Below are 23,707 nucleotides of genomic sequence, written 5' to 3'. Positions count from 1 at the left end.
CCATTATTGCAGAAAAATAAGAGGCAACATTCTGTTTGGGAAGTAAGTAGCTGGTTAAGCTAACACGCTTCGTTACCAAGAATGGCGTCAAAAAAGGGAAAGAAAGTAGTAAACCAAGAAGAACTCCGGCGGCTTATGAGAGAGAAACAAAGGCAAAACACCGAGAAGAAGCGCGTGGAATCTCCTTTCGCTAAATACAACAGTTTGGGTCACCTCAGCTGCTCCTTGTGCTCTGTGCAGGTGAGATCTGAACTGCTGTGGCCAACTCACGTTCTGGGAAAGCAGCATAAAGATAAAGTTGCAGAGTTGAAAGAAGCAAAGAGTCAACCAGCTGTACCACAGAGTCAGCCGACAAAAAGGAAAATGCAGGGCAGTGAGGAAGCAGTTCAAAAAAAGGCCAAAGCAGCAGGTCAGTCTGGGTCAGGGTTGCCTGGAGACTTCTTTGAGAAACCAGCTGAAAAGGCGCCTTCACAGAAATCTGCAGGATTGAGCCTTTTAGCCGGAGTTTATGACGAAGACGACGATGAAAACACTGATGAGCACAACCCCCCAGCTCAGCCAGCTGAGGAGCTGCCAGCCGACTTCTTTGACAGCTCCATCCCATCCACGCCTGCTATATCCCACTCAGGATCCATCCTTAAAGCAGAGGTAGCGGAGAAGACCGCCGAAAAGAAAGACAACACCGCGGAGGCACTGCCAGAGGGTTTCTTCGACGATCCGGTCAGGGACGCGAAGGTCCGAAACGTCGACGCCCCGAAGGATCAGATGGACAAGGAGTGGGAAGAGTTTCAGAGGGAAATCCGACAGGTGAACACTAAGTCTGAGGCCATTGTGGCAGAGGACGATGAAGAAGGGCGCCTTGAGCGACAGATCGACGAGATTGATGAACAGATCGAGTGTTATAAAAGGGTGGAACTGCTCAGGGACAAGAGGGATGTGTTGAAGAGTAAACGTGAGCCCAGGAAGGATGAAAACATGGAGACTGAGGAAAACAACGAGGCGGAGGGGGAGGAGGATGAAGAGGGATTGCTGGGACTTCTGTCCCAGGACTGGAGAGCTAAGGGAGCTCTAGCCTAAAGTTACTGTAAATCATGTTTTTGGTCACGATTTGACAATTGTTTCCAAACATGTAAATAGTTTTACTTAAAGTCACCATGTTTTGTAAATTTCAGATTTGATTCCTGCAACACACCAGTAAAAATGTGACAGAATCCAGGGCTCTTTAATTTATTACAAAAACACAAAGTCAAGCCTTTCACTTACTTTATTCATTGGTGCTCAAACGAAAAAAAAAAAACATTTACAGTTGCAACGTGGACCCAAAAATATGGCAGTGACAAAAGCCAAACTCAGTCCTGCAAAAACCATTATAGAAAATTATTTTTGGGAACAAAAATAACTTAAACAAGTCATACATTTTCATTTGATAAAGGGTCAATTGCTAAGAACCCCCCCTTTTTTTCTTCTTAAAGCATCCAAAGTTAAACAATTTTTGGTCAAATGTTGCAACTAGTATGTTTTGATGCATAAAAATAATCTAGTAAATCTCAATTTTACAATTAAATTACTAAAATAGGGTATTATTTAAGTAAAATGATCTAATTTCAATACACAGCGACACATTTCAAGTCTTGTTCATGTAGATTCTTTACAAATAAGGAAAACTCAAAATTCCGCTACATAAGCTCAAAAAGAACTTTTAAAAACAAATCTACTGTTAAAACTCTGGCTTTTAACAGCTGAATGAGAGGATATTAATGGAAAATTAAGTGAAAAGAAAAAGAGCCTCATTGTCCAATGGAATTTGCACTGTCAAAAGTATCAATCCTGTTAACCTTTAACTGAGGACACAATAAGCTCCAGGGTGATATTACTGTTGGTACATGATTAAATACCAGTAATTTGTTAAATTCATAAATACCGCTATTATTGCCAGCATCAGTTATACAATTTTATAAATGTATTTGTTTTCAGGGGTCGCCACAGCAAGTCATTACAACCTACTTCCAGACTAGAAGAGTTTTACCTTACACAACTAGTATGCAAACCCTGGTCCTCCACATTACTTTAAAGAATTAAATCCATCACCATGAGGGCACAAATGTGATCTGAATAGTGCTGGACATCAAAAGCTTTCCTTAAAAAACCCTGTAATTTTGAGGCCATACTGTTTTACAACTAAATTAGAGTTACCAAGAACAACAATGCCTCCTTTAGATTGCATCCCTTCTATGCTGCAGGCGCAGCAATTATGCAAACAAAACTTTGATCATGTATCGAGTTCAGATACTGTACACCATATTGACATGTTTGGGCAGAATATTTTTTTTAAATCCATTTTTTGTTGTTTTTTTTGGGTCATGATATATGCTAAATGCATTCAGGGAAAGTAAAATTTATGGAGTTTTCTTTTATTTGCTGCAATAATCATTCAAATGAACAAACAACTGCTTGCAATATGTCACTGTGTATAATGAATTTCTGATTTTTACTCAAATCACTAGAATAGGTTACACAGACATTCCAATTTACTGCGATTAACCTGTATTGGAGAAATCCTTTATTTCATCTATGTTCAGTTTGATTTTAAACCATACCTATATTAAATACTCTTTAGCATATCTGTTTAAAACCAGCAGGTCAAAACTTAAGAAAAACAAAAAATAAAGAAAAAAAAAAGGCAGTGAAGGATCTCTAATTAAATTCCAACAATGTGACCCCTTTTAGAATATAACTGTTTGAAATTACATTTTTACAGAGCACAACAGGCCACATGGCCTTTGTGTGAATCCTTACATAAGTAGGACCTTTATAATGCAATAAAATATACATTAATGCAAACAGTGATGGTTTTTACAGAGTGTGAGCTCGGTGCGCCTGTAATACATCACTTATTGCTACATGTGCCTCAATAACCATAAAAATTCTAGCAAGGAGTTTGTAGCCCTTCAAATTTGCAAAACATCAGGAAACTAGAAAAGCAAAAAACCAAAACTACAGCTAAATGCACAGATCGACTGATCACAGATGGATATCTGAAGGTGAAGGCAAGCAGAGCTTTAAACTTTAGTTTTAGCTTAGAAAAGAGCATAGAAAAAGTTTTGACTGCTTTTACATCTGATTGTTTTTTCTTAGATAAGTTAGGAAACTGTGCAAAAACACAATGAAAGCCTCTAAAACGCCATTTCTAGTAGTCATTTGTAAACATTCATTAAAAGTCCTTCTCCAGTAATTATATTAAGTGAGCTGAACTAGGTGTTGATGTAGACGGGAACATTTCTGAGAGCTACAGCCTAAAATAGTTTAACAAACAATTCATTACATCAGGATGAGACACAGAATCAAAAACAGAAAAAAATAAAAATAATCAGTTACTTCATGTTAAAGACGTGGGATGGGGAAAAAATGACTTATTCCATGTTTACAAACAAAATTTTAGGAACTTGTTAAAAAGGATCAGATTTTACATACAAATACTTGTTCGTATTACTATTAAAATCTAAGCAATTTTTGTTTGCTGACAATATATTTAAGTGGAACTTGTGGGGGAGGTGTGAGGAGAGGGCATACCAGTGCCTCTTTTACCACTGTCAAAATGATAAATACTTAGTTCACCAAGGTGCAGCAACTACAGATAAAAGTCCGAAATCCCCAAACCCTCCCAGACCCTGCTGGGTGCTCCATACTGTTCACTGCGGTCAGTGACATGGAGCTCACAAACCCACAGCAGCTCTCAGCTCCACCAGTCTGTACCTGCGGTCTCCATCATCAAAGCACGCCATAGCATGTTCACTGGGAGTCGCTGCCCCAAACTGATTCTTTAGGTCTTGGTAAGTTAGTCCGAGGTGGTTGCGCTCCACTCCTGCTCTCCAGTAGAGGTTCTCAAGGTCTGCATTCAGAAAAATATTCAATTAAAGTTGACATTTAAGTGTTTATTATTACTCTGCTAAAACTGCAGAATTGCTTAGAGAAGGTACACATCTGCCACAAAAACCTGAAATATGTTAAAAAGTTTGCCATCCACTTTAAGTGGCGTTGGATGTTGAAGTTTGCCCTGAAATCGAAGGGTTGACGGTTCAAACCCCAGCTCTGACTTTCATTGTCGTTGTGTCCTTGGGCAAGACACTTCACCTGCATTGTCTACTGATGGTGGTCAGAGGGCCCGGTGGCGCCAGTGTACGGCAGCCCCGCTTCTGTCAGTGAGCCCCAGGGCAACTGTGGCTACAATGTAGCTTGCCACCATCAGTGTGTGAGTGTGTGCGTGAATGGGTGAATGAATGTAGTGTAAAGTGCTTTGGTCAAGTCTCCTGACTAGAAAAAAGGCGCTATATAAGTACAGGCCATTTACCATTTAATAGTCTGATTTTTAAAAAGTCAGAGGGAACTTGGAGACCAAAAAAATCTGAAAATATTCAGTATCTACTATTGCAATTTCCAACAGGTCTGACTGATTTGGGCTTCAGAAGAGCACGAGAGAGCAAAACTTTCTGAGAAAAATTATGGTATGGTTACATAATGACAAAAAATATTCTTCATTTCAGCAGATTATAAGAAGGCTGAACAAAGACTAGCAAAAAAGCTTTGTTTTAATCTTTGATCTTTCAACCCGTCTGCCATGGAACATGCTCAATTTGGAAATCTTGTCCGAATTTGAGAAAAAAAAATTACAAGTAAGGAATTATCTGATCACTCTTTAAGACCGATATCTCAAACTCCAACCAGTGTTCTGCCCAGTTTAGACAGTTCGTCCTGAATCATTAATAACCAGTTAACCCTACTCTTGAGGACCGACTTTGGACGCCAGCGCTCTAAGGGAACATGGCTTCATTTGCGCTAGGTGTTCCCATTGCTAATATTGAACCCTGAAAACCATGATTTCATGCAATGATTTCTAATAAGAGCATCCGGTGCAAAGTGAATGCCTTCTCACACACTGTAACAAAGCTTTTACTTCTAATATAAATAATTAAAGGATGCTTGTGTGATCCTTGGAAAAGATTTCCAATGCTGCACTCTGATCTTCTTGTGCCTTTATATGGAAGTTGAAATGCACTAAAATAAAAAAAAATTGCAAATTTTTGATCTCCAAATTGCACATGGAGATCAAGTTCTAAAAAATAAAATGTAATGCCATCAGCTACTTTTTCATCTATGTTGAAAAATAAGCATTAAAGGAAAATCCTCAAACTGAGAATAACGAATGGAGAGGTTCAGTGTTTTTGACCTGATAGAGAAGTGACACCCGGCAGGGACAACATCCTCGGACATTTAGTCCCGGCACTCCTCCTCGATCGTCTTGGAGTTAAGAAGCGAGGACGTCTGCTTATTTGTGGCTTTGTCAGAGGTGCAGACATGTCTGTTAGAGGAAGAATCAGATGGTCATGTTAAACAGCTACAGAGTGAAAGAAAGTCCTGAAATTAAATTGGCTTTTTTCTAGTTAGTACCTTCCACATCCTGAGGTGGTGTTGTCTCTGTCACCATCGCCGCATTTACAGGCCCTTTACTGTTCACAGTCACTGGAGCTGCTTCATCTTTATACTGCAAATAGATGGCAGGAGGAAGGTAATTAAATGACTGTGTGTTTGGAGTCTGTAGACTCAAAGTATAGAGTTAAACGTTCAGTATTGGGCTGTTACCATCTTACTCGTTTATGTTTAAAATGAACTTTAAAGAGTTCATGAACCAAAATCCCTAAAGCAAAAAATAAAAAAATATATATATTTTTGGCAATCGTGTGGAGCAGTTGACTTCTAATTTTCTGAAATTGACATGAGACATTCTTTTTGGAAGCTTCACATACATGTTTTATTTTTATATTGAGTGACGACCATAGCCTACTAAATAAAATCTAAGTAAAACCAATTGAGTAATAAAAACATTTTAAATAAAACATTTTTCTTTAAAAGACTGAGTAAAAACTCATTTTGATATCCTGATGAGTCGATCAACTTATATAGCAGTGGAGAAAAAAAGTTATATTTAAGGCACCATAGAATTAGGGTATTACTCACACTGTGTTTTGACCCATTCTCCAATGAGGCCACTCTTTGATGAAGATCTGCAACTGTAGACAGGAGAATGTGGATCTGCTCATCAGTCCACATATGGTGCTGCTCTTCCGTCTTATTGACCTCACTCATGGCTCTTTTTAGGTCTGTGATGTCCTACCAAAATGATACATGATGTAAATATATGTGCAATTAAGTGTTTAACACATGTGCAAGCACAATCTGGGCATAAACTCTGTTCAGTAAAAAGGAATAAATATTTACTTGTTAACATATAACGGCTACATAAAAAAAGAAAGACTGGTCAAGAATTCTAAAACTATTTCCCTTAACCGATGACACAAATTGCTGGAAAAACCTTCATGCATATGCACACAACAGTAATTTTATTATTGCACCACTTGATTCAGCATTCAGTCTTCTAGATCACACCAAACATAAATATAGTATATCTGATTAACTTGGAGTAAATTCAAGCCCCACTTGGATTTTCCATGAATCTGTCTGACTTAGCAAAAGCCACTGTTTTCAGAGAGGTTTAAAATATATATATATATATATAATTTTTTTTTTTTTGGTAGGGGGGATGTTATATTATGAAATTAAACTTTGGAAAACAACTTAAAGGAATAGTACACCCAAAACATGATTAGCCTTCATTTTCTACTCACCCCCATGCTGAACAACACTCTGGTGTACTTTTTTGATATCTCAAATGCATCTGGAGATCTGGGAGGCTTCTTGCTGTCTGCTGACATTCAAATAATGGAGGTCTATGGCGCCCGAGACAGAAAGGTCCATAAAAGTCCACAAAAAACGTGTCAATATTCCTCCATACTGCTCGTCCAATGTATTCCAAGTGTACTGAGTGGGTAGCGTCCAGAATTTACTCGAAACGAAGTCATTTAGAATGTTTTTAGAGCATAAACAGTAGTGTATAGGATTTCCTGAAAGCGCGTTCACGACTCTACGGAAACCGCGGCAGACCAAACCAGACGAAAGTGTGCATTCAGCTCGGCAAAGAACTCATGCTCTTCCTCAACACTGAAGTCCTCAGACATTTTTCTTTCGTTGTTTCTTTCTTTGCACAGGTAAACAGCACATTTCTTCTTCTACGCTTATATTATCGGCAGAGCAGACGCTGAATGCGCACTTTCATCTGGTTCCGTAGCGTCGTGAACACGCAGGCGCGCGCTTTTAGGAAATCCTATACACTACTGTTTATGCTCTAAAAACATTCTAAATGACTTCGTTTCGAGTAAATTCTGGATGCTACCCACTCAGGACACTTTGAATACATTGGACGAGCAGTATGGAGGAATATTGACACGTTTTTTGTGGACTTTTATGGACCTTTCTGCCTTCAGGCACCATAGACCTCCATTATTTGAATGTCAGCAGACAGCAAGAAGCCTCCCAGATCTCCAGATGCATTTGAGATACCAAAAAGTACTCCAGAGTGTTGTTCAGCATGGGGGTGAGTAGAAAATGAAGGCTAATCATGTTTTGGGTGTACTATTCCTTTAATTCAAACATTTTGGAAAGTAAAGCATGGATTATGCTTGATGTGTCCACGTGATCCGCGCTGCCAAATTGTGGAATTTGTGCTTCCAAGCCCATCCGTGCAGACAGACCTTTTGTGCACCTGGGAAAATTTGTAACTATGATTCGCATGGTGGGCAAGCAACAGCTCCTGCTGGCGAAGGTTCACAACAGTAAACATCTACAGACATCCCATGATTTAGCTCATAAATATTACCACTATCAACAGATTCTCCTGGAAAGATATTACTGGATGACAACACGCTTTGGAAAAGTAAACGGCTGTGTTTTCAGCTTGTGCTGAACATGGAGATGTTATTGGTAAATACTGAAATCAGCAATATCAGTTTGGATAAATGTAGTCCGTTTTTTTATCCTTCATACACCCTGATATTTAGAAATTTAATATCTGTGATGTGAGCATTTTGCTATCATGAAACCACCTAAGTGGATTAACATTAGAATACATTAAATCTCCATGTTCTATTGCTCATAACATTTGGAACTTATCAGCCAACTACTAATGAAATCGAAGCATTCCTTTGCTGTTATAATATTGTATATAATGATACAAAGGTGAATATAGAATTCCTATACCTGTTGCAGCTTTAACTGAAACTGAGGTTTTTGTGAAGCTTAAGGCCCAGATCCAAAAATATGCTGGATAACATAATGGACAGGATATAACCTCTCAATCATCAAGTGCCAAAATGTTTAAAGACAGAGCAAATATAATCAACCACAGATGTGACATACTAATAGGCTTCTAACAAAAGACAGAAATAGAATTTAAAAATGTTTTAGAGTTTTACAGACCGGTTGTAGACACTAATGCAACCCTAATACTGCATTTTTTCCCCTTGAAACAGATGTTTTTTTATTTCTTTGCTTTTATATTAGACATCATAAAAACTTGCAGTCGAAGCAGGGGTTTTAACACCTTTCAAAGCCGCCATAAACTTAGCTGGTAAAACTACAGGCAAGAAAGAAATATGAAGTCAGGGTAATAGAAATACATCAATATGCAAATATTTGGTGATTTTCTTATTTTATCTTGTTTTGCATGTGAGAAAAACAGGAAGATATTTTTTTCCCCATTCTTTCAGATATCTGACCTAGTTTTAGTTCATAGCATCGAAGCTCTCCAAATAGATTGTCACTTGTTTAATGTATTATGAATGCAAAGCCAAGGCATTGATCCAAAGAATGACAGGACCCTCTTATCCCCCCGTCTCCTTTAACACAGGGTTGACAAGAACTGCCAAGCTGCTTACATGCGTGGGTTAAAGCACTTATTAATCTGGCTGTGGCAGCGATCACCAGCGCTTCTCATTTGGATTCAAGCCATGATTTGGAGAATCAACACAACACGTCTTGATGTGAGGTAGTAGATTTTTTGGTTTTTAACAAAACAAATCCTGCAACTATGAATAAAAAGAAGATTAAAATATAACCTCATGTCGCCTGCATGCTAGATAATATTATTTGACATTAATGTTGTTTTATGTGCCAATGAAAAAAGGTGTCCTTAGCAGCATTTACATTATGGCTACAATTTATAATATGTACAAGAAAAAGAAATCATTGCACAATTTGTACTGATTAAAAAGTACTTTGATTTGCTCATGAAAAAAAAAAAAAACATTTTGCTTAAATGTATAGAGGAGGATGTTCTTTTTTGTGGGTCTATCATCAAAATAAATGGTCCTCCTAATTGTCAATCATTCTGGTGATACTTTACGTAAGCCGTCCTATGTTCTCATCCCCATTTTCACTTACCGGTGAGTCATAGCGAGTGAGACACAGTGGAAAAATTGCAAATCTTCTTTTGGAAAGTAAGCTTGTCTGAGCGATGCAAAAAGTAACTTATAAACTGAGTGTGCATGTGTAGAAATGGGCTCGTGCATGCTCTTGCATGCGTTTAATAGGTGTTCCCTCTTTGGAGCGGGTACAGGGTTGTATTTTTTTTTTAAAAGTGGATCGGGATGACTTTTTAAAAAAATTGCAACAATCCTCCACTACACCTTTAAGGCAGGAGACTATTTTAGTTGGGAAAATTGGGAAATGTTGTTTTTGTTAACATAAAGATGAACAACAATCTGAAATCAAGATCATTCAGCCACTACAGCTAAAAATATCCTCCACTTTAGGGTGCAAAAATACATGTTACGATGAGAAGATGTCCCTTAAAGTCACCACTCCTTTCTAGAAGAGGTCCTTTTAGTTAATTTTAATCCTTTGGCACAAAACAAACTAACAAAAAAAAAGCTCTCCGCACCAAAGTCATAGTGGTGATTATGGCAGAGATGAGGTTAAAGACCATTTTGCTTCTACCTAACCAGCACTGAACCAACATTTTATGGATGATCAACCAGCAGGACATAACAGGTAGCACCATAATGTAACACCCCTTGGCCATTTTTCCACAATAGTTTGCAGCTTTGCATACAAAGGCCCCCAAATAAGTGCCATCTAGTGTTTGAAAAGGGGGATTGGACTGAACACTACGTCTTTACCTTGGAGAGATATTCAGCTCGCTACTGCTTTTTGTTTTTCTCAAAAATAAAATAAAAAAACGTAGGGTGTTTTACATACACTCACTAATACTGTGAGTTTTCTCATTTAAAAAAAGTAAAAAGAGTTAAACTTTTTTCTCTATTGTTCATTGAACCATCAAGCAAAATGTGAAGTACACACTGAGAAGTGAATTCAACATTGATTGGGATGAATATCCATTCAGAAAATAATGTCACAGTACTGCACTATAGAGGATGCGTCTGGCTTAAAATTACCATGGTCTTCTTTGACTCATCCTCTTTCTTCTGATTTTCAAGAGAAGCTCTCATTGTTTCCACATCATGCTGTACACTTGTTAGTGTGCTGCCAATTGTGGCAACACTCTAAAAGAGACAGAAAAAAAGTGTCATGTAGTTACTAAATTCAGAACACATCGTCAAAGTTCAAACTTCTGTTGACATTACCTTCTGAAGCTCTTCAACAGTGGTTGGAAGGCCGATTAAATCAGCAGACGATTTCAGACTGGTTTTCAAATGGCTGACAGCTGAATCCAGAAAGGTGATCTGTTTGGGTTGCAACAGAACAGTTTAGCTAAAAGTGCACATTGTATGATGAAATCCTCTGGAAAAACTGCAGGTACATTGCAGAAAATATATAAATCTGTTCACACTTTTTTATGTTATAAAAGTGCAATAAACTGTCTGATGTCAAAACAAAACAGAGCAAAAGTTAAAACTTTTGAATGTTGGCTGATAGCTTTTTCTTTACAAAAATGCACTTAAAAAGCAGATATTGCAAGCGTAATAAGCGTAACTGACCTTTCGATTCACTTCTGTTAGGTTAGACCAGAGTCTGCTCAACCCCTTGTCCCCGTTTTCAATCTCTTCGATTTTCTTCCCCTCGTCTTTCAGATCCTCGTTTAATTTGGGTATTTCATTTGACGACGCCTTCTGGGTGGATTCCACTTCAAAAATAAAAAAATCATGTGTTATAAGCAGTGACAAAAACACCTCAGCTAGATAGAATATTAACAGAAATGTAAAAATCAAAGGTGATTATGACAATCACACTTACTGCTGTGCCACTTTTCCTTCAGTGAGTCTAAATCCTCTTTCAGTGCAATCTGCATCCATATCAGTCCAGCAGAAGCCATGACACAGGCAGCTAGTATGATGAACAGGAACAAGGGGTAGCACACGCTGCAGCATTGTGAGTAGCTTCTTCTGTTAAAAGAAGAGACATGTAACATTAGACTTTAAAACTGAACAGCCTATTTTATTATTCATTGAAGCACACTTAGAGGGTTTTGTGTGTGAATAACAAGCATATTTGAAATTAACTGTTCTTAAAGAATGAGTTGCTAAAGCCTGTGCTTGCAAGAGTATTCATACTGACCAAATTCCTATTTTGTCAACACACCCATAACCTGAAGGTTAACCTTTACCTAGTGTTGTGCTGCCTCTATCAGGTTTCCTTACAGGAATTCCTGTATTTTGCTCCATCCAATTTCTCAACAACTTAAGACCATCTTGCTACTTAACAATAAAAAAGGCATTTGGCAAGATGTGCTCTCCTTGTATATTTGAATGATTGCATTTTTTATTGACATTATACAAATGGTACAGTGAAACTATGTTCTCTTCAACCTGAAAGGGCATAATTCAAGAATCAAGTACCCTTTATATTCAGACATGATTAAAATTCTGTTGAGGCATTAAAAGCACTTATAAGAGAAGAAAAATAAGCATCCATTTTAGGATACATGTTTAAACAGTGTTCTGTGAAACATTTACATTTTAGATACCGTTTTATGACCAAACCTTCAAACTTCTCCACAGCTTCATCACTCAAAGTTTTAATAATTATGTATATTCTATGTTGGATATCAATCATGCTTTTAAATGAGGACAGCACTTTCCATTAAATCGATTAAAAGTGCTTTATAAATAAAGTTTGAATTGATTTGAACTGCGAAGTATTTCTTGGTCTTTGAGATGCTTTAGCAGCTGTACTTATGAAAGGAAAACAATTGGGTCTCCATTTAATACTTTATAGCTTCACAGCGGAACTGGCTACAATGGCAAAGCAGAGTGAATAGATGAGTGTCAGATTTTATATTTCATCAAGTTTTTAAAACTATGTAATTTCCTACCCATTTATCACATAAATTATGCATACAGTTAATTGAGGTTTGTGACTTTAAAGTAACATAATAGGAAACCATTTGAGGGATCTGTCTAATGTCATAACTTAAAGCTAAAATAAGTAAAACTAATACTTAAGTTTTTTGTTTGTTTTTTTCCTGACAATTATTAAAGAACAGTGTGTTGTCTCATAAGTACATCACAGTGTTTTTAGAGAAGAGAATATGTATAATCTTTGTTTTGGAATTTGAGCACTAATTTTACATCGTTTAGTTGAGGCCCAGATGCAATCCAATTATTCTCACAAACGTATAAAAAAAGACAGCAGCTCACTCACTTTCCAAAGCTATTTACGCCGTTCAGGTTGTTGAAGTCATCCTCCTCAGAGCTGGATTCCGACTCTGAACCCGGTGGTTCGGTTCGCAGAAGTCGGTGACCTGACCCCTTTTTCGTCTTCTTTCTCTTACTGTCCCCGAGTCCGATCAAGGCGTTCAGCTCTTTTCTCTTTTTCATCTTCTTCTGTGGGGTTAGCGAACCGGCCAAACCCGATTTAAAGCCCATTAAATCCAATGTTTTGTCCAGTTTGCCGGATGTTGTCGCTTATATAAAAGCTAAGCTAATCGTACCTTACTAGCCTGAACTCAAACAGCGTAATGTAGAAAAGTGACATATGAAAACATCGGGCTCGTAATCCGATTGGTTTCTTTTACACTATGTATCTTCATAAATAGTTTTAGAGTCTGTTTAGTTGATTATACCCAGAAATTGCTTCTGTGAGCTACCGGGTCGTCATGTCTGTTAAGCTAACTCAGCTAGCTAACGTTTGCCAATTCTAGCTGCTTTAACTTCCGTGTTCTTACTTTACCTCGTTTTAGTTAGAAAGCAACTGCTCCAAAACGCTCATAAAAAATACACATATATATACAAAATAATACACGTTAAAGTCATATAAAGGAGTAATACTGCTTAACCTGCAAATCCCTGCGCATAATAACCTCGCTGTTGATTGGTTGAGTGACAATGACGCAATTTCCGGTGCATTTTTTTTCTTCTTCTTCTTCTTCTTATGGGATTTTATGGCGGTTGGCAGACTTGTGAATTGTGCATTACCGCCACCAACTGATATGGAGTAAAGCAAGATAACAGGAAACGATTCACCCCCCCCCCCCAAAAAAAAAAAAAAAAAAAAAAAAAAAAAAAAAAAAACCTGTGTAACTTAAACCAACATAATACTAAATCACATTTGCCCATATAATTTTAATTTACTCTAGGTCATCTTAACTCTGCCAGTTTCTGATGGTCCCATCGGTCCTCCCATCATACTTCCAACCATCTCCCAGTTCAAATCTTTAATGTCCAGATATTTTTCTGCAGCCTTCACTATTATTTTGATTTTTTCCGTTTTTTTTGTTGTCTGTGCAGTACAATTAATTACTTCTACCATGAAAAGAACAAAATTTGTCTTTTTAACAATAAGTGAGTCTTCATTAATTTTTGGAGATTTCTCTAGAGGTTTGGAATTTGCTGTGTGTTGAACTGTAGGTTTGGGTTTTTCTGACTGAGATGGGATCCTTTTTGCAGCTTCAGCGTAGGTTATTCCGAGCTCAAATTTCATTTTTTTAATTTCCTCAGACCTTTTGCTTGCTTCACAGCCGCGATAGGCAGCAGTATGTTCTCCACCACAATTACAGCATTTTATTTTAGCTTCTTTTCCACATTTTCCGTACTCATGTTCTCCTGCACACCTTCCACACCTCTGTTTCCCTTTACAAACTGCTGCAACGTGACCGAATTTTTGGCATTTGAAACATCTCAATGGTGGAGGATTGTAGATTTTGACATTATAGCTTATGTAACCGATGAATACTTTGCTTGGTAATTGCTCTTCTTCGAATTTAATTAGCACAGATAAACTGTCAGATCTTTCTCCGTTTCTTGTTGTTTTTAACCGTTTTACTTCTTTTACTTTTGCACCGCTTATGTTTTCCAGAATCTCTTTTTCAGAAATTTTTAGAGGAACTCCTCCAATGACTCCCCTGCTGATCTTTTTGTTCTCCATTAGGCTGCACTGAACTCTTATCCCGTCAATTTTGTTGATACGTATTGCTTTGCCTTGCTGGGCGCTGTCTCTGCAGTTAATTAGCAGGTCTCCACTGTACAGAATTCTGGCACCTTTGACTTCTCCGACAAGTTTATTGATGGTTTTTGTTAAGTGAACCGGATTCCAATTTGTAAAAGAGTCTGCCTGATTAACGACTTTGAATATGACTTTGAATTCATTTTGTTGTGCTGTGGAATGTATGGAATGATCATCACTGGATTGTTCTGAACTAGATTCCCCTTGAACTGATCTCTGTTTTTTCCGCTTTTTCTCATTTTTTGATGTTGCTATTTTCCAACCTTCATTGTCACTATTTCCCTCTTCCATCCCACAAGAATCGCTTCCTGTTTCCTCACTACTCACGGCCCAAGACATTTCTCCATAAGCAGCTTCAAAACACGCGCCATGCACCAAACGACCATCCACCGAGCCTCAAACACTTCTTGTGTCAACGTGGCACTGTCAAGTCTCAGCGTGCATTTTTTTTTTTTTTACGAGGGAGCGAAAAGGTACAACGTCCTCTGGCAAGCCGTTTTAACATAAATTCGGTTTCGTCTGACCATCCTTAATTACGTTCCAGATTATCTTAAATTACATTTTGACTAGACAAAACCACATTTTGACTATCCGGAATGCCATACTACGCACTGTCCATTGGCATTTGGCACATGGCCCTGCCTCATCCGAAATGAACACTAGTGGATAAAATTATATTATTTAGAGGCTATTTCACTATCATCATATTGGATACAGTGAAGTATCACTTGACAACAACAGTGTCTAATGTGAAGTGTTTTTTAAATTAGTTTACATTTTATCACTACAATAGACTGTGCCTTAGTATAATTTATGAAACTGTTTTTTTTTTATATAATTTGATATAGGCAATCAACATATAATTCAAAGAGTGTGTTTATTCAAACATACAGTGGCTTTTAAACGTATTTATACCAGTGTAACTTTGAACCACAAGCTTCAATGTACTGTATTTGCTTTATCCGAAAAATTAAAACAAAAATTAAAACAAAGTAACAAATAATTGTAAAGCAGCTAAGTCATAATTTCTTTATTTTTCTTTTTAACAGTGTCCTGTCTGGCGATGTGGCAATAAGAATAATTGTCTTGATGCCAAAAACAGCCCAACAGATGTTGCTTTCACAAGTGGAGCAGTACGGCTATCGCCATAGTTTTCTGCTTGATTTATGCATATAAATAGTTTTATTAAAATTCATGCAGGGAGCATTACAGATTTTATGGACGCTGCAATGTAAGAAGCCCCAGACGCCCAAAAGGATCCCAAGAGGAAAGGCGTCCGAAGTGTCTCCTCTCGATGTGAAGTACCAGCGCCTCTCCTCGATGGTTGAGTTCCTCACCCTATCTCTATGGGAGTGCACAGACACCCTTTAGTGGAAGCCAATTTCGGCAACTGGTAATACGGAAATACATGACTGTGAGATAGACTGGCCAATGTGGCCCCCTCCTCTGGTACCTTCCCGTGACCTTTCAGGAGATGAGTTCACACTTCCTCCTGAAGCACAGGTAAGGTAAGTTCACCAAAATAAAACACAGAAGTTAAATAATCAAACAAAACCTAGAAAAGTTATGACCTGATTTAAACCAAGATGTTATAGTGAAAATCTGTAAAAATGTGAACATAAACAAACCCGGGATAGTATATGAATGCAAACTACAGGTGCTGGTCATAAAATTAGAATATCATGAAAAAGTAGATTGATTTCAGTAATTCCATTTAAAAAGTGAAACTTGTATATTATATTCATACATTACATACAAACTCATATATTTCAGATGTTTATTTTGTTTAATTTTGATGATTACAAATGACAACAAATGAAAATCTCAAATTCATCATATCAGAAAATTAGAATATTACTGAAGACCAATAAAAACAAAGGATTTATAGAAATGTTGGCCAACTGAAAAGTATGAACATGAAAAGTATGAGCATGTACAGCACTCAGTATTTAGTTGGGCCTCCTTTGGCCTGTATTACTGCAGCAATGCGGCGTGGCATGGAGTCGATCAGTCTGTGGCACTGCTCAGGTGTTATGATAGCCCAGGTTGCTCTAATAGTGGCTTTTAGCTCTTCTGAATTGTTGGGTCTGGTGTATTGCATCTTCTTCTTCACAATACCCCATAGATTTTCTATGGGGTTAAGGTCAGGAGAGTTTGCTGGCCAATTAAGAACAGGGATACCATGGTCCTTCAACCAGGTACTGGTAGCTTTGGCACTGTGTGCAGGTGCCAAGTCCGGTTGGAAAATGAAATCTGCATCTCCAAAAAGTTGGTCAGCTGCAGGAAGCATGAAGTGCTCTAAAACTTCCTGGTATGTGGCTGCGTTGACCCTGGACCTCAGAAAACACAATGGACCAACACCAGCAGATGACATGGCACCCCAAACCATCACTGACTGTGGAAACTTTACACTGGACTTCAAGCAACGTGGATGAAGTGCCTCTCTTCTTTTCCTCCAGACTCTGGGACCTTGATTTCCAAAGGAAATGCAAAATTTACTTTCATCAGAGAACATGACTTTGGACCACTCACCAGCAGTCCAGTCCTGTTTCTCTTTAGCCCAGGCAAGACGCTTCTGACGCTGTCTGTGGTTCAAGAGTGGCTTGACACAAGGAATGCGACAGCAGAAACCCATGTCTTTCATACGTCTGTGTGTGGTGGTTCTTGAAGCACTCACTCCAGCTGCAGTCCACTCTTTGTGAATCTCCCCCACATTTTTGAATGGGTTTTGTTTCACAATCCTCTCCAGGGTGCGGTTATCTCTCTTGCTTGTACACTTTTTTCGACCACATCTTTTCCTTCCCTTCGCCTCTCTATTAATGTGCTTGGACACTGAGCTCTGTTAACAGCCAGCCTCTTTAGCGATGACCTTTTGTGTCTTGCCCTCCTTGTGCAAGGTGTCGATGGTCGTCTTTTGGACAACTGTCAAGTCAGCAGTCTTCCCCATGATTGTGTAGCCTATAGAACTAGACTGAAAGACCATTTAAAGGCTTTTGCAGGTGGTTTGAGTTAATTAGCTGATTAGAGTGTGGCACCAGGGGCCATCAATTTTGAACCTTTTCACAATATTCTAATTTTCTGATATGATGAATTTGAGATTTTCATTTGTTGTCATTTGTAATCATCAAAATTAAACAAAATAAACATCTGAAATATATGAGTTTGTATGTAATGTATGAATATAATATACAAGTTTCACTTTTTAAATGGAATTACTGAAATCAATCTACTTTTTCATGATATTCTAATTTTATGACCAGCACCTGTACAGAATAAAGAGATGGTTAAATCAAGCAAACAAGAACAATAACAAATGTATAAACTGAAACCAATGGTGTTTCCACCAACTTTGGGCCGGATTTATCAAGATCCAATTTTGCGTGCAGTAATTTGCGCTCGCAAACTGGAATTTTGCGCGAGGGGCTGAACCATGGTTTGCGGGTGATTTAACAAGAGTGATTGCGTAACTGGTGGCAGGTGCAAAACTGTTGGAGACGCCCTATTTAAATGATGGTTTTGCGCGTTTGCGGCAAAGTAGTTTGTAGTTTGTACAAACTAGTGCATTAATAAATTTAAATCTTACAGGGACACCCCCACCCCCTCCAAAAAAAAAAAAAAAAAAAAAAAAAAATATATATATATATATATATATATATATAAACTTTGGCAACCTTTATTCCCTAAGGTGGTATGTGGCTGAATTTCTACTTCACTTCAGTAAAAAAAAACAAAAAAAAACAGGTGTTTTGTATTGGCCTGTAGAAAAATGCACATATTCTTATCTGTTATGTTGCAAGGAGTTTTGTGATATGTGGTATTGCGTGGGTCCTCCTTGTGGCTGGCTCCAAATCCATTTGGAGTTCCCCCAACAGCTCCAAAATGGCAATGCTGGATAAACCATATGTTTTGATGATTGTTTCCTCGTTCATTCCAAAAATATTCACACGGAGTGAAAAAATGCGTTCTCTGCGTCTCCTTGCTTCATTTCGATGTCTCCTTCTTGCGACAATAACCGCTGCCATGTGTGCGCAATTACGCATACAGACCATTTGCACCTTCTTTTGAAACATGTTAAATTTAGAGTCAGATACCGTTAGCAAAATTGCTTTCAGGTTTGATAAATCACTTTGCGAGTGCTAAATTAATATATTTACATGTTCTCCTCCCACAAGATGCACTTTTGCATGTAAACGCCCCATATTGCATATTCATTGCAGAAAAAGTACTAAATTGATAAGAGGCGCTATTTAGCACGTTTTAAAGACGAAATCCTTTTAGCACGCTGTTGATAGATCAGTTTGTACATTTTTTAGCGTGCGCAGTGAAATAGCTCACGTTTTTATACATGCAAACCTTTGATAGATCCGGCCCTCTGCCTAAAATGACCTAGAACAAATAAAAAAATGAATACGTTTAGATAATTAAAACAGTTCTTCTTAAAATGAAAACATTATCGACAGTCCTGAGTTCCTTCTGCATCTGACAATCATATAACACCTAGTGTCATTGGTTTCTTCAGATCTGCTGCAAGACGGACTGCTGTTTGGATCCTTCCTACTTACAGCCATAAGCATCTATAACAATTCTTTAAGGAAAACCTATACTAAGTTACAACAACATTTCATTTCTCTTTAAGATTCAAAAAGCATTTTTAAGTTGGATAAAAGATTTTACACAACAAGCAGGGGAGACAAGGGAAAGTTTTATCTCTAATCAGAAACATGCTGTATTGCTCCCATTGATACTGCACATGCTCACTATCCCCCGAAGACACATTCAAGATTATCTGATGAAGGTTCTCAGTCATCCAGGTCATAGTCATTCCGTAAAAATTCAAAAATTATCCTCTGGACTTGGTTTCCAAGATTTGAAGACGTTTCGCCACCTCTCCAGGAAGCTGTCTATGATTCTGAGGGTCGGTCTTTTAACGACCGACCCTCAGAATCATAGACAGGTTTCAGATATTACAGGCTAACGATGGAACCAAACGACCCATTCATCGGTTACCATTTGCATGTTTCCAAGCGATACAAGGCTTTGTCTATATAAGACTCAAACTCACTGCAGATCCAGACATTTGAATTGAGAAAGCTTCCTGGAGAGGTGGCGAAAGGTCTTCAAATCTTGGAAACCAAGTCCAGTGGATATTTTTTGAATTTTTACAGAATTCAAGATTATCCTCTAAACTTATGTGACAAAGGGTGTTTTTGAACCGACAAAGTAAATCTTTTAATGTGAGAATTATTATTATTATTATTTTTATTTTTTGCCATACTGTTCTGACTGTTTGTATGAATTAATTACAACTTCATTAGAGGGAATCATTATATTATATGGCTTGAGTGTGCTAAAATCTGGGTGTCTGTGTATGGTGTTCTGTCAGCGCCGACAGCTTGGGGACTTCCTTAAGCAGGAGAACTAAACAAATTCCAGGGTAGTGTGGCTGCAGTGCTGGGTGTGAAAGTCTTGGGCACATAACGATTATACAGCTGTAGGAGATTTTTACTCGTTCTACAATTGTGAATCTGACTGATAGATGGTCCTGTGGACCTTTGGAGCAGTGATTCTTTTTTTCATCACTTTCGTTACAGGTTGTGTTATCAGAACGATTTCCTCAAATTTTTAGTCTGGATCACTATGCATTGAGCAGCTCATGGCCGACATAATGACCTAAACCTAAACAAATTCCATTTACCATCCAAATCTCCTGCCACTATGCTTAATGCCTAATATCGTGTGTTTGGGATGATGTGCTGAGTTTGATTTTGAACTAAGTAGGTACTGGTTATTTTGGTTAAACTTCTAGATACATAGGTACTAAAATAAAAAAATAAAAAATCCCCAGAAAAGTCCAGAAGCGGCTGATGTTACTTTTGGATGTCTACATAAGGCTACCATATTCATTTAGGAATATAAGATGGAACGCCTTTTAATTTCTCTGAGCATCACATTCCATGAACACCATATTACACATGCTAATATATTTGTTTTGATGTTCATATCTGTGAGGACTGTCAGCAGTCATTAATGTTTTTACCTGTAATGAAGCTTTCTCACCATAAAATGATATTTGAATTAGGTTGCAAATGGCTTTAGATTCCTCTTTAGATTGATGATAGCAAACAGTATTTTGTCTTTTTTGTCGGATTTCTTTCCATCTTGGCATTGTGAATAAATAAGTAAAACATCCTGCCAAGACCTCAGTTCTTTAACAGGTGGTCACACAACCAGATGATCATAAACCCTGTGAGTTAAATTATTGTTAAATCAAAAATGAAAGTCTATTTAAATGAAAACGCATTTTAAAAAATTTTTTTTTGTTTGTTTTGTTTAAGTAGAGCCATAAAGTATTTGAAAAGATTTGAGCCCATGCCACTGTTCCCTTTTGAGGTTAAGGTACCGAAAAATCATTAGTTACTTGCAGTACCATTCACTAAAGTGTTTACTTTTTTTCATTTGAAAATGGCACAGCAGAAGCAGGAAATTTTAAGACATTAAAACCAAGAAGTTTAAGTGCTAAATCATAAGCACCACTAAAAAAATAACTATACCTGTTTTTCTCTCTGGTGCATTTTTGTTAAATAATTATGGGAATTAATAATCATGGGAACATGCAAAAACGATATATAAATAAGTAAAACATTATTAAGTTAATGGTATTTATGCAGCTGACTTAAGTAGGGTATTTACCCTTAATTTAAGCAGGTAAAAATGATGATTTGCCAATGGAATGAATGTTTTTAACTCTAAACTATGAAATAAGATAATTGAATAATATGGTCTTGAAATAAGATAATGCAGTTGTTTTTTCTTATTTTAAATGTAAATTGTCATGTTCAGTTGGCAAAGCATGTCGCTTACCTCCTCAATTTAAGAAATAAATGCACTTATTTTAAGAAAAAATGACTAATTTAGATTTCAGTTTTTTGCAGTGTAGAGAAGCCGGCCTAGCGTTTGGGAGTGGTGACCTAGTGGTTAGGGCATAGAGCTTGGAATCCTGAGGTTCTGCGTTTGAGCCCCACTCCCACAGACTGCCACTCTGGCTTTCTGAGGAAGATCCTTAACCCCACACTGCTCTAAGGGGGGACCCAACGGTGGAAGCCCTCAACTCTCCAAGGGGATGGGTTAAATGCAGAGGTAAATTTCACCAATGTGAGATAATTAAAGTTCAGCTAAGCCAGAGATTTTACCCACAAGCAACTATGCTGTTCCTCTTGTAAAAGTACAATTCAGCAAAACCACACCCAAAAGTATTGCTTTGAAATAAATTAAATCAAGTTACTGTACCTATTACCCACCTCTGTTGTTTTAGAATAAGCAGATTCAGAAAAGATCACTTTCAAAATGCACATTTGGCAATTTCTAATGATATGAGGTAGTGTCTCTGAGGTCCATTTTGTTATGTTTAAAAGCATTTTATGAGACTGTAACAGATATTTAGACAACCACATGAGATAATGTCAAAATATGAAATAAATTTATTAAATAATTAATAAAAAAAAAACACAGCCAAAATCTTAATTTAAAGAGGCCACACACTGATGAACAGCATCCCCCACATTTTTGAAAAGCTTGCTACACCCCAGCTGGGTTTACTAAAGTGTTCATGGGCTGTATTGACAGGGAAAAAACGTTCTAATTCCAATGATTGTAATGTAAATTACCTTTTGTAAGACTCCCACAGTGTGAGTGGATCATTGTGATTCTGAGTGAATTCCTCAGAACCCCTGCTATGCAGGGTGTTAGATTGTCCTTTATGATTAATGTTAACTTGTGTCAACTTCCTGCTCAGTAGAGACCAGAGGAGAAATCTGAGCTCATCATGGTTACCAGCTGTTTCGGGTTTGTTTTTCACATAAAGGCAACTCATTGGTCCATAATAATTTTCTGATTTAGATTTTTTTAAACAACCTTTGCCTGAATTGGAGGAGCAGCTGTAAATGTAACACGCGCCCAATTTGAAGGAATCCTCGCCTATTTTGCATACCCAAATGCAAAAGCAAACAACTGAGGATCTGGAATAGTGCAAACCACGCTTCAAATATTGGGCGTAAATCAAAAATATCTGTGACAAGCTCACTGCGACAAACTGCTGTGGGGGTAACCAGCCCTTAAGCCCATGTTACATGTGTGATACATCATTTGAAAGCTAAACCTTCTAGTTTCTGAAAATATACATGAAAAAAATGTGACTAAAACAATGCCTAAGCTGCGTCAGTTCAAACGATGACTCAAAGTTGTTTTTTTCTCGAAAAATGTCTTTTTTGAACGGCAGTAGTAATGAAATGCTTGAGAATAGGCATGTCTCAGTGTGTTACATTTGTTCTAAATCATGTCAACCACAAATGCAGAAAATTTCAGACCTCTTGCTACAACAGTTCCACAACTGTGGGGCTTTGAACTTCTGGTGTTACCAGCGTCTCCAAATCTCTCCAAATGTGCCTAATTGTGCCAAATGCTTTTACTCAACTATATGACCCAGTGCCTTTTCTGAGCTGTATTTGTTTTTATCTTTTTCGGCCTTAGGCATTGATATAAAACAAAATCAGCATCTAAACTTCAAAAATATCGGCACGCTGTTAGTAATCTGCTTCGAGCTGTGTGCCCTGATCAAGTCTCAGCTGTTTATTTCACTCTTACCAAGTATTTCAAACAAGGATAGCCATGTCTATCCTTGTTTGAAACCTTATTTCATTGGCTACAAAGCCAGACAGCCCACTTGGTCTTAACCAATAACAGCAGGACTCTTTGAGGCATAATATTGTTCTACTCCGTGCATCATTGGCTGACAGGCAAGGAGCGCTTGGGAGACTACATTGGCTGTACCTGACTCAAATCGAGTCATACAAAGATGTGGACACTTTTGTCTTGGAGGTAAGAGGACGATGTAAAGAACATAAATACCAAACATCCAGACACATGTTTGTGTCTTATTGGCAAGATGCTAAGCATTGGCTGTGACAAGCTACCTTTTCTGATGTCAAAAAAACATATGTTATGTGGCGATTTTCTCATGATGGAATATTTTTATTATCAATATTCTGGATTACTTTTAATCTGTGGACCCTTATGGACAAATGGCGTATATAATTGAAAACTGGATTTATAAAATGGTTTCTGGACGCTTTCAAAGTAATGTTGTTGTGGCTGCTTTGTAATGTTTACTTTGTGGCATGCTGCTATATCTGTGTTAATTGTGCTTATATGCTCGCTGGTAAAAATTTTACTGTTATAATTTTCATGCATTCTGACTTATTAGTTGTAAATGCTATAAAAATGGTTGCTGGCGATAGGGTGGGTTTTAAGAAGATATATTGTAAAAAAAAAAAAAGAAAAAAAAAGAAAAACTGCATAAAAA

At 37.6% G+C, this 23,707-nt stretch overlaps 2 protein-coding genes across 2 annotated transcripts; one reads left to right on the top strand and one right to left on the bottom strand.

Moving 5' to 3' along the window:
- Positions 1–2,454, top strand: znf830 (zinc finger protein 830). Its single transcript, XM_038303817.1, has one exon. The coding sequence runs from the start codon at positions 82–84 to the stop codon at positions 1,075–1,077; it is 996 nt and encodes a 331-aa protein (XP_038159745.1). The 5' UTR covers positions 1–81; the 3' UTR covers positions 1,078–2,454.
- efcab14 (EF-hand calcium binding domain 14) lies at positions 1,250–13,226 on the bottom strand. Its single transcript, XM_038303816.1, has 9 exons — positions 12,550–13,226; positions 11,143–11,291; positions 10,887–11,032; positions 10,533–10,631; positions 10,344–10,451; positions 6,013–6,165; positions 5,446–5,539; positions 5,225–5,356; positions 1,250–3,889 (listed from the first exon to the last, which is right to left on the bottom strand). Exons 1-9 carry the CDS (start codon positions 12,771–12,773, stop codon positions 3,714–3,716), a joined length of 1,281 nt encoding a protein of 426 aa, XP_038159744.1. The 5' UTR covers positions 12,774–13,226; the 3' UTR covers positions 1,250–3,713.
- Between the last annotated feature and the right edge of the window lie 10,481 nt (positions 13,227–23,707).

The sequence above is a fragment of the Cyprinodon tularosa genome, unplaced genomic scaffold (assembly GCF_016077235.1).
Source record: "Cyprinodon tularosa strain WSP-4 unplaced genomic scaffold, ASM1607723v1 ctg52, whole genome shotgun sequence".
In the NCBI taxonomy this organism is placed as follows: Eukaryota; Metazoa; Chordata; class Actinopteri; order Cyprinodontiformes; family Cyprinodontidae; genus Cyprinodon; species Cyprinodon tularosa.
Note: the sequence above shows the minus strand (reverse complement) of the source record. Positions and strands in the feature narration are given on the sequence as shown.

Excerpts from the sequence above, each read along its gene's own strand:
- efcab14 (XM_038303816.1), bottom strand. The coding sequence starts at position 12,773 with ATGGGCTTTAAATCGGGTTTGGCCGGTTCGCTAACCCCACAGAAGAAG. Across the intron at positions 5,540-6,012 it reads AGAATGGGTCAAAACACAGT|TATAAAGATGAAGCAGCTCC; the intron begins GTGAGTAATACC and ends ATCTATTTGCAG. Across the intron at positions 3,890-5,224 it reads GGGTGTCACTTCTCTATCAG|ACCTTGAGAACCTCTACTGG; the intron begins GTCAAAAACACT and ends TTCTGAATGCAG.
- znf830 (XM_038303817.1), top strand. The coding sequence starts at position 82 with ATGGCGTCAAAAAAGGGAAAGAAAGTAGTAAACCAAGAAGAACTCCGG.